This window comes from Brassica oleracea, unplaced genomic scaffold (genome assembly GCF_000695525.1).
Source record: "Brassica oleracea var. oleracea cultivar TO1000 unplaced genomic scaffold, BOL UnpScaffold00579, whole genome shotgun sequence".
In the NCBI taxonomy this organism is placed as follows: domain Eukaryota; kingdom Viridiplantae; phylum Streptophyta; class Magnoliopsida; order Brassicales; family Brassicaceae; genus Brassica; species Brassica oleracea.
The window spans coordinates 106,236-118,056 of NW_013617422.1; the positions used below are offsets into that span (position 1 = coordinate 106,236).

At 30.9% G+C, this 11,821-nt stretch overlaps 2 protein-coding genes across 2 annotated transcripts; one reads left to right on the plus strand and one right to left on the minus strand.

The window, feature by feature from the left end:
• Positions 1-612: 612 nt before the first annotated feature.
• Positions 613-3,468, plus strand: LOC106319724 (putative pentatricopeptide repeat-containing protein At1g28020). Its single transcript, XM_013758109.1, is given in 7 exon segments — positions 613-849; positions 1,040-2,038; positions 2,332-2,455; positions 2,458-2,523; positions 2,617-2,754; positions 2,839-3,174; positions 3,320-3,468. Coding segments are annotated over 7 exon segments (1,914 nt in total). The 3' UTR covers positions 3,334-3,468.
• Positions 3,469-3,537: 69 nt separating this feature from the next.
• LOC106319725 (glutathione S-transferase T3-like) lies at positions 3,538-4,176 on the minus strand. Its single transcript, XM_013758110.1, has one exon. It carries the CDS (start codon positions 4,174-4,176, stop codon positions 3,538-3,540), a length of 639 nt encoding a protein of 212 aa, XP_013613564.1.
• Between the last annotated feature and the right edge of the window lie 7,645 nt (positions 4,177-11,821).

Below are 11,821 nucleotides of genomic sequence, written 5' to 3' on the forward strand. Positions count from 1 at the left end.
TATTATATTTATTGTACAATGTATAATGCTTATATATATTATGTAATGGCTGTTTTTGAATTATTATGTTGCTTAAATAAATGATATAACCATTATTTAGGAAATATATATACAATAATCCGTTAATTTAATTAATTTATTATTGATTGAAATGTTTTTTTTTTGTATTATTTAAACCTGTAAAAATAAGTTATATTTATTTTCGTTGTGTTATATCTTCCACTGTTACACGTTGGATGATTATCAGTCATAATAATTTTGATTAATTAAAAAATAAAATAAAATTATATTTGGTGAAAACTAATAGATCTAGATATAGTTCATGCCGTATTTGTAGGAATTTATGCTTGTGATGGACGTTGGTGTTGTCTTAATTATGTAGCGAATATTTGCCTTATTGCTAATCTAGTGCATCTTTATGATAGTTTGTCTTATTGCTAATCAGTGCAGTAGCCTGCAAGCAAAGTGACTTGTACAAAATTCCATCATATAGTACAATTAATTGATAAAATTAATATCCTCCTATAAAAAGAAGAGGCTGAACATATATGACCCCACAACATAAACCCTAGCAAGTGATATCTCCAAGAAATATCGCCTTCTAGCTTAACCATGATGAGAATTCTTGCGCAACACGCAAAGCATTACAGGATTCGCACTTTCCGAACCCTATCGTCTTGGGCGAATCAAACATTGCAGCATCGTCTAACAGAGGCTCTTGATCAGAATGCAAAAATCATTCCGGTGCTACAACAGTGGCGGCAACAGGGTAATCAAATCGACCCTTCTCACGTGAGAGTCATCATCAAAAAGCTTCGTGATTCCGACCAATCTCTCCAAGCCCTCCAGGTTCCATTCTTTATCCTTGTTAGGTTTCCTAAGCTTCCAACTTAAATCAATTCGTAATAAGTGGATTTAGCCAAGTCCCCTTATATATTACTTAGTCCAATTTTAGTTTTCCATTGTGTGATCTTTTCTCCAACAATCCTCTTGACCTTATATATTACATTAATTGATTTGTTATGGTGATGTTATTTAGGTGTCAGAGTGGATGAGTAAAGAGAAGATCTGCAGCCTAACTCCAGAAGACTTTGCAGCTCGGTTTTGTCTGATAGATAATGTTGTTGGGTTAGAAGAAGCAGAGACGTTCTTCGAAAGTATCCCGAACAGCGCAAGAGACGAGTCTGTATACACTAGTCTCTTGTCCTCCTACACAAGATCTGACAAGACGATGTCTAAAGCCGAAGCCACGTTCAAGACAATGAGAGAGTTAGGTCTTCTCACAAGTCCTTCCCCTTACAATGCAATGATCTCTCTTTACAGTGCCCTAAAAAATCGAGATAAAGTCGATGAGCTTTTGCGTGAGATGCAAGGTAAAGTCATGGCTCCCGACACCGTCACTGTGAATCACGTGTTGAAACTATATGCGGCTGTGACTGAAGTGACGGCCATGGAGAAGTTCTTAACAGCATGGAAAGCCAATTTTGGGAACTAGCGCGCTCTTGAGTGGCTCACGACTCTTGACATGGCAAAGGCTTGCCTCAAAGACGGCTCAACCCAAAAGGCGATGCACATGCTGACTTTAACCGAGAAACTGGTTGACCCCGAGTCGTTGAAATAAGCTTACGAGCTTATGAACATATATGGTGAAGCTGGAAAGATAGAAGAGGTTCTACGTATATGGAATCTTTACATGAGGAGCACAGAACAGTGTGATAACAATGACTATCTAAAAGTGATCCGTTTGCTCTTAAAGCTAGATGACATTTTTGGTGCTGAAGAGATATACAAAGTGTGGGAATCTTTGCCTCTTGAGTTTGATATCCGGATCCCAACTACGCTGGCCTCTGGTTACAGAAAGAGAGGAATGGTAGATGAAGCTGACAAGCTTATGAACAGTAGAATAATAAAGTACAGAAGAATGAATAAACCGATCAATCCACTTTTGGACCAATGGGGGAGTAGAATGAGAATGTCTGAACTCAAATGCCTCATCAAGAATCTTCATGATTCTAATCAGTTTTCTAAAGCACTTCAGGTTTGTTTGATTTACAGATTCACCCTTCTACATATAATTTTCTTTGAACTTGTGAAATTGACTAGATTGGTTATCACCGAGTGGATAATATTTCAATCCTTTTGTATAAATTTTTAATATTTAAATAATATTAAGCATAGACAATTTGACATGACTTTTAATAAATAGCATAATCTCTTATGAGAAAATTTCACACTTTATTTTATATATGTGTATATATATATATTATTTTATTTTTTTTGGTGAGAAACTCATTGACAAACTCATGTTCTAAGGTTTCTTTCAAATGTTAGGTTTCAGAGTGGATGGATGAAAAAAGGGCTTGTAGTTTTTATCCAGAAGATTACGCAGCTCGGCTTCATATGGTTGAAGTTGTGTTGGGTCTGGAACAAGCAGAGAAGTTCTTTGAAAACATCCCTGAATGAAGGATTACACAGTCTACTCAACTCTCTTAAGCTCTTACACAAAATCTGACAAGCATTTAGGTAAGGCCATGGAAACGTTTGAGAAGATGAGAGAGCTAGGTTTTCTCATGAAACCTTCACCATTCAACTCGATGCTCTCTTTCCACACTCAAGAAAACATGGTCGAGGAGCTTCTTCGTGAGATGGAAGAGAACAACGTGGCTCCCGATAGTCTCATGGTGAACAAAGTCTTGAGGATATATGCGGCTGAGACAAACGTAGAAGCTATGGAAACGTTTATGAAAATGTGGAGTGGATAAGAAGGGATCAAACTAGAAAGAGAGACCATGGTTGCAGTTGCAAAGGCTTACGCTAAAGCCGGATCAACAAAGAAAGCTATAGAGATGTATGGTGGTGTCTCAGGGAGTAAAAGAGAAGTGTACCGTCTTTGGAACGAGTGTAAGAAGATTGAGAAGTTGGAGAACGATGGGTATAAAACTGTTATTGGTTCTTTGCTGAAGCTGGACGACGTAGAAGGAGCTGAGAAGGTATATGGAGAGTGGAAACCGGTTGGACCGAAGCTGGACTTGAGCATACCTGGTTTGCTGATTTCTCGGTTTTGTGCAGAAGGAAACGTATTGAAAGTTGGGGAGTTGATAAGTTCGATTGAAAAGAAGAGAAATGGGATGCACTTAAGGATGGAGATGGCTTTTATAGCCAGGGTCGTGAAAGGTGTTGCTATTGGTGCGGCCGTCTTTGGTTTCTTTGCCATATTCATAAAATTGGTTTCTTTGCCATATTCATAAAATGGCCGTACTTTTTGTTCTTGTTTGCTAAATTTCTTCTTATTTTGCTAAGAGCGTTACTATTTGGCTAGTCATGAATGAATAATAGGTGGCTACAAAGTAGATTTCTAAAGTTAAAAGCAACTTCCATGGCAAAAAGAGAAAAAAACATGGAAGAGGTACAGCAGGGAGGCACTTAATTAAGGATGGTGAGGGCTTTTATAGTCAGGGTCGTGACAGGTGTATGGTATGGCCATCTTATGTCTTGTGAGCACAATTATTGGAGTTTGTTTAAAGAGTTTCTCTCCTTCTAGGCCTCACAAATTTCCTTAAAATCGGTCACCAAAAGCGTGAAATGAAAACCGCTTACTTTGGGTTTTATGCGCTGTTCGTGGATCCCACAGACACGTGGCAACCCACCTGAATATATTTCATGCGCTTTTGATAGGACATCATTCTCCGACCACCCACTTTGTTGCATACGCGTAGCATTATCGTACGCGCCAACCCATTTGCTCAACTTTTTGCTCATATAGTTGTAATGGTTTCTGCACGAAGCTCCATCTCGTGGAGGATTAAATGAGCAATGCTCATTACAGTACTCAGCAATTTTTCCCCAATATGCTTCACTTTTTTGGTTCCTGCCAACAACACTATCAGTTCCATACTTAATCCAACCACTAATTAGCACCAAATTTTGATCAGTGGTCCATTTCGGGCTTTTGCGGCGAGCATGAGTTGAATCTTCTTCATTTTCCTTTCGAGTGTCTTCATTGACAGAGCTCGTGACACCAAGACCTATTTGTGTAGAAAATTCTGAAAATTCGGTTGTTCCAATATTTGGTACAACATCATTACCCATTGAAGCTGAAGAAATAGGAGGCCTTTGAGATAAATTTGGCATCACCGATCCATAATACGGAGGATAGTTTGGAACAGATGATGGCATGAAGAAATTTGGTGCAAAACCATAATTTGGTATATTTTGGGGTGTGTTTGAATGTTGATTTTGAAAATGATAGTTGTTGGGATTTGGATAGATATATATATAAAAACGATTACTATAAAATAATTGAGTTTTAATAATTGGAAGAGATAAGAATCTCAAAAGAATTTGATCAACCAATAAAAATATAGGAGCTGATTTAAAGAAGATAAATATTTTTTTTCTGTGGAATGGTTGCGTGAATCTCACTTGCTCAACTTTCTCTCCATTCACTTGTCGCCACGTGTCTCTGTGTCCTCACTTTTTTAAAATTCAACTGGTTGAATTTATTCAACTGAATGTAATACACGTAATAATTTTGTTTCATTCAACTAGCTCACTGCAAGCATTAAACTGTTGAATCTAAAATTCAACTAGCCCATTACAAGTAGTCTTAAAGGGTTTCTCTCCTTCTAAGCTCCACAAATTTCCTTAAAATTGGTCACCAAAAGCGTGAAATGAAAACCGCTTACTTTGGATTTTATGCACTGTTCGTGGGTCTTACAGACACGTGGCAACCCACGATTGGTGCACTTTTTAATAATTTTTTTTTTAATCAGAAAAAAAAATTAAGAAAACCCCATCAAAATTTAGGGATAAAGATGCTCCCAGAATGTATAGCAAAAGTCCCATGGATTTTTTTGTTTTGACCCATGGTTTACTAAATTTCCCACAAGATGATTATATGTTTTGTTTGTTGTGTTATCTTTGCCGACCTTTCAGTATTCTCCATTAAATTAAATTTTATACGTGTTGCTTATTTGAATTTGATCAATGTAACAAGGTTCTTCTTAAATCCAAAATTTACAAGGAAATTGAGAAATCTCCTATATATTAATTGAGGAACATTTGAAAAGATGTAACCTCAATTTTGGAATAATTAAAAAAGACCCCTTGCTTATGTGTCAATCAATTAAGTAGTTAATTAGTCATACGTGTCAGCCTCACATTGAAATTGAAAAACATGTTGGTCCAATTCTTATATCTGACTAGAAACATTTAATACCAACTATATGATATCATATGATATTAACTAAAACAAAGTAACTATTTATTATATATTATTTCTTTAAATAAAACCTACGAAATTACCTAATGCGATTATTATATATATAGTAATTAATGATTTTAAATAATGAAGATTTGCTATTAATCTGTATGATTTATATCATTTTTGTTTAATTCTTTACCATTAAAATAAATTACACAATTACATTGATCATATATTAAAAATTTAGATTTTTTTGTATATATTGTATTTTGAATTTTTTCAAAATGAGTATAAATTACTAAAACTATTAAAAGTCTCACATAAACTTTTGTGATCAATGTTTAAATTTTTTTCTATAATAAGATACAATGACAATAAAATCATATAAATAAATAATTTTATTTTAATAGGTTTTAATATATATATATATATATATATATACTTCATATCGTTTAAATTTAATTATATATCATATACGATTGATAAGATTGATTGTTTTGATTTATTTATTCTAAAATGATTGCGAATTTAACAAGAACGGTCATATGATTTATATGTACAATAGAACCTCTATAAATTAATAATGTTGGAACTTTAAAATTTTATAAATTTATAGAGATATTAATTTACAAAAGTTTCCTTATTTAAATTTCTTATTTTCATATATATTTATTCTATGATGAGAAAATATTTGATTTTAGTGTATAGACATTAATTGTTATTTTGAAATTTTACATTTATATTAATTTTATTATATTATTTGTTGTATATAATATGTATTGCATAGAACTTAAATGTGATTTTAGATATAATATTACTAAATCTCATCAAAAGTATATGAAGTGTTAAGAAAATATAAAAATATTTCTGTTGTGAATATAAAACAAATAATATTATAATAGGTTCTTACTTATCTAAAATATGTATATATATAAATTATTAATTTATAATTTTATTGGGACCATATATTTACATAGAATTTTTGAAAAAATTATTATCTTATTATTTTATCGATTTTTGTTAAATTTTTAACTGCCCCGAGTTGGGACCAGCAAAATTTATTAATTTATAGAGATTATTAATTTATCGAGTATTAATTTATAGAGTTTTATTGTAATTGTCCATATCTTATTTAGCTATAAGTTATGTCATTAATTTTATTAGTCATGTCATATTTGTTTTGTGAAAGTGATTGTAGAGAAGATATATGGCAAATCACTTCTCAAATAATGTCTAGGAGATTGCCGATATCGATTTTGAGATAGTGTACAAGCACTCGATCTGTTTTTACTGAGCAAGGGAATATTTATGGGAAATTACCACAAATATCATATTCATAGTACTATTTTTCATGTTTACACTAACTACTTTGCCTCTCACTTTTAATGAATGGTTAAAGACATTTATACACGTAGGATTAACTAATCTATACTTAGGGTTTAGAGTTGAGGGGTGTGTAGAGTTTTTGGAATGTGAAATTTAGGATTCTAATAAATATATAAATGAATAATTTAAAAATATATAAAAAAAATTAAAATAGTTTCAAACATAATTTTTGATTTTCAAAAAGAAATTTTGAAAAAACTATTTAAATTTTTTTTAAACAATCAAAAAAAAATTCGAAAAATATTAAGAAAATTTATAAAATAGTTCGAATTTGAAAAATTATAATTCAAAAAACATAAAAAAAATTATTATTATTTTTATTTAAATAATTATTTATTATATATATAGAGAACAAGAGTATAAGAGTCTTTTGTCACTTAATGAAGAATTTATTTTTTGAAAATGTCCCTTTTGTGGCGGTAAAAATGAATAATGGTATCACGAAAGTGGTAAACATGAAATTCTCCCAATATTTAAGGGTGATGGAAAATACAAGTGTAAAGATAAAAAATCAGAAATATACAAAAGAGCAGTCTCTCTTGTTTAGAACAGCTCCAACGGAGATTTTTAAACGAATATATCATTTATCTTATATTCATTCTGTTTCAAAATGATCCATGCTTTAGAAAAAAAATATTGTTTTTAAGAAATACATTTTCAATGCATATAATAATAATAAGATACAAATTTCGAAAACATTAACTGAGTTTAGTAAATTTAGATTGGCTAAGAATTGTGAAAAATAACTAATCGCAAAAAAAAACAAATTATTTATAGTCAAAATTAAACATCTCTTTCACAGTAAGTTTCTTATAAGCTTACAAAGTTAAAGTTAGGAACTTTTTTTCTTCTTTTCTCTGCTTCAGGAAGTGTATATAGATAGGAAGTGTATATAGATCGGTCTCATTTCATGTGGCCACACTTATCTTTTTGTTGGCCTCTTGGCTGCCCCTTTTATATATCTTGGAAACTTATCTAGTTGAAAAAAGATTGTGGTCTTGAACTTGTAAAAGCAAGTGATTTGTTGATTGTTCTATTTGATTTCTCATGAGCTATACTCCCTCCGTTCCTAAAAGATGTATGTTCTGGAAAAAAAATTGTTTCAAAAAGATACATTTTTTACTTTTTCAATGTATGATTTTATGAAAAATTGTAAGTTTCAAAAAAATTAAAGGTGTTTATTGAATTTCTATTGGCTAAAAGTTACGAAAAATTGTTATTCACAAAAAACAATGCATATTTAATGAGTTTTCTTAATATATGTGAAAAGTCTAGAATATGCATCTTTTAAAAACAGAGGGATTATATAATATGGCTACGTCCTTTTATGAACCTTGGAAACTTCTATCTTATTAAAGTAGAAGTAGTTTAAGCTTTTGTTTGACAACATAGATAGCAGTTAAAAAAAATAGTGATGTTTGGAAACATGGATATCAGCAAGTTAAGAAAAAAAATATTTATCTTATTAAAGTAGAAGTATTTTAAGCTTTTGTTTGACAACATAGATATCAGTTAAAAAAATAGTGCTGTTTGGAAACATGGATAGCAGTAAGTTAAAAAAAAAAGTAATGAGCTTATGCTATTAAAAAAATTGGAAGTCCATTACATTATATTAAAAAATAATGGGTTTATGTTATTTGATATACATATTCAAATCAAAATAATAACTTAAAATTGATTTATATCAAAAATTCATTAAAAAATATACATATATTCAAAATTTGATTTTTACTAACACATTTTCCAATAACCATTATAAAAATGTTTTCAATATATAAAAAAAATACAATACAAAACCCAGTTTCAAACACCAAATTAAATTATGGTTTTTATATTTCACATTGAAATTTAAAAATATAATATATGTGATTATTTATATGATTGTACGTATAAAATATTATTAATTATAAAATTACTTATTTGATGGTGCGTATAAAAATGATTAATTATATGATAACACATATTTTTGTAACCTATGATGACACATATATGATATATCATAGTGATTAGGGGTGAGCGTTCGGGTTCATTTTCAGGTCTGTTTGGGATTCGTGTTCGGTTCATATCTTTGAGGATTCGGTTCGAATTTGGATAACCAATTTAAATTATTTTAAAAAATTTAAAATTTATTATATGCTTTAATTTAAAAAAAAACTATAATCAATAGAATATATTACATATAAATTTGAATAACATATGTCAGACTACCTAACTTAACATATAAATTGGTTTGGTTTAAATATTTGGATAGATAATTAATAATTACTTAAGTATTTTGGAGTTTTGAGTATATTTTAACTATTTTAGATATTTAATTAAATTTAAAATTAATTAATATATATAAGTATATGAATCTATTTTAGATACCCAAAATACTTCGGTTCGGATCGGATTAGGTTTCAATTCTTCAAATACCAAAATTTTGAATAATTCAAATATTTAATCAATTTCGGTTCGGATTTGGCACTACTTATTTGGATTGGGATCGGTTCGGTTCTTCGAATTCAATTTTTTTTCAACCCTAAATCGACATAAGAAACAAATAGCATCATATTTTTTTAAAAATACACCCGTGCGAACGCGCATGTCAAAATCTAGTATCTAGTTAAAAAACAGATTGTGTCTTAGGATTGTAATAGCAAATGATTCGGCCATTGTTTTCTTGTCAATCCACACCATTTTGAATTTTCAGGTGCTATATCCCACATGGGCTATATCATATGCCTTCTAAGCTTTTGGTTGTGAAAATCTGTCATGCGGAATAGCGAGAAAATTTTATTTTATGTTTACCATTTTCATGGTACTTTTTTCATCTTTACCACCATTAAAAGAACATTTTTAAAAATACATTTTTCATTAAGTGGCAAAAGCTCTTATACACATGTTATTTATGTATATAATAAATTATTATTTAAATAAATAAATATAAAAAAAAATTAAAAAAATAAAAAAAATTTAAAAATTTAAAAATTTAAAAAATTAAAAAAATAAAAAAATCATTTTTTTATGTTTTTGAATTATACTTTTTCAAATTCGAACTTTTTAAAAATATTTTTTTTTGAATTTTTTTTCAAAATTTCTTTTTGAAAATCGAAAATTATGTTTGAAACTATTTTTTAATTTTTTAAGTATTTATTTATATATTTATTAGAATCCTAAATTTCACATTCTAAAAACCCTACTCTACCTCTCAACTCTAAACCCTAAGTCTATATTTGTTAACTTTAGTGGTATAAGTATCTTTTACCCTTCATTAAAAATGAGGGTAAAAATGATTAGTGTAAACATAAAAAATTGTAATATGAATGTGATATTTGTGGCAATTTTTCTGGAATAATTGGTGTTTGAGCAGTGAATTCTCAATCAAATGCTGAATGACATGGATAAGTCTCGTGTTGACTCCAAATTTAATTCGATGGAACTTCTAAAATTGAATGTAGTCATTTTTCATCACATGCTAACATCAGAGAATGTCGACTCCACATAATTAATCCATAGAAAAAATAATAATTTAATAATCATAATAATAATAATCTATCTATCTATCTATATATCTATCTATATAAAGTATGGTTTGCTCTCTCCTTAGATAGACACCTAGGATGCCACATAGGAAATTCAGTTCACAGAATTGTGCCACGTGTCCAAGCGTTGCGTTTCATTTAATCGAAGGTTTAATGGATTTGGGTTTCAATTTGTATACATGTTTTATGTTCAGAATGGACCCAAACAAAATAAAGAGCAACTCGATATGTAATGAAACGCAACGTTTTTGATTTAGGGATTAACCCATTCTTCGTCTCCGCCATACGAGAGCTAAACTCGATCTATGGTTTCGAAAGAGTTCTTTCATCTTCTTCCTAAAAATTCTGAGAGTCAATCAGTTACAGGTTCATCTTCTTAAAGTCAGTTGCTTAAATCCATGACCCACAATCTCTCTTCAATGCAATCATTAATATGGGAGGCGGTGGAATTGCGACAATAAAAAGGTAGGCTTTCATGCTATGAGAACGATCTCCTTATTCATTTTCACAAACCATTAATCTTATTCTGAGTAGAATGGCTAACATACAATCTTCCTTTCCGATTTGAAGATCGGACACTGCTCCTCCACCTTAAAGTGCGGTTTCTCCATTATTGGGAGGCTAGAAACGTCCGACGCGGTGGAGAACTCATGGGAGTCGATATGTTGCGACTTGATTCCCAGGTTTGTTTTATTCCTAAGCTTGAGTTCATAACTGGATTTTTTTTCTTTATTACATTTTTAATGTTTCCGTTGTCTTCCGGTTGCCGGAAGAAAGTTGGATTCAGGCCCAGAAAGATTGATTCATGGCTGATTGAGTAGTATATTGCATGTTTCTTTTGTTCTTTCAAGCTGAGACTTAACGAAGAAGAACAAGAAAAATAAGAGTAAAAGCATGTAAGAAGTGTTTCGTTCTCTCTTTTCTTTCAATTTGTCACTTTTGTTGTTTGCTTTAGCGATGGTTTGTCTTATGTTTGCAGGAAGACGGCCCAACAATCCCTGTCGTTAAGCTTTTTCCATCTGGAGAGTTTCCTGAAGGTGAAATCCAACAGTATAAGGACGAGTAAATTTCATACAACTCTATTTAGCTTTAAGGGAATATTTTTAATACGTTTTAGTATGCAATATGCATGTAGATATAGTCCATACAGCTTTTGTTTTTGCTTCTGCTGAACTTTATTAGATTTTAAGACTATGGATCTTGATCTCTGTATTGTAGCAATTTGTGGAGAACAACATCCGAAGAGGAGAGAGATTTGGAGCGTTTGGAGAAAGCCAATATACAACTCTGTACGCTAGGCTGCAGAAGTTCATAGCGAGGTTGATCTCTTTAACATATTAAATGACAACAGATTATTTTTTCTCCTGGAATATTTTATTATTTTTATTCATAAATTTTCAGGTTAGAAAATATGTAAGAAGCATAGTGAAGCCTGGAATGTTGATGACTGATGTATGCGAGACACTTGAGGATATTGTTTGTAAACTTATATCAGAGAATGGTCTGAAAGCTGGTATTGCTTTCCCTACAGGGTGCTCTTTGAATTGGTTGGTTTCAACTTTCTCTTCCTATCCACAATTCACTATTCTTCTTTAGTAATCATGTTCATCTCTGATGTTTTTTAACTTCCAGGGTTGCTGCTCATTGGACACCAAACTCCGGAGACAAGACTGTACTTCAATACGACGATGTTATGAAAGTGGATTTT

Bases quoted from the DNA above. Each gene is read 5' to 3' on its own strand.
- LOC106319725 (XM_013758110.1), bottom strand. From the start codon at position 4,176: ATGCCATCATCTGTTCCAAACTATCCTCCGTATTATGGATCGGTGATG.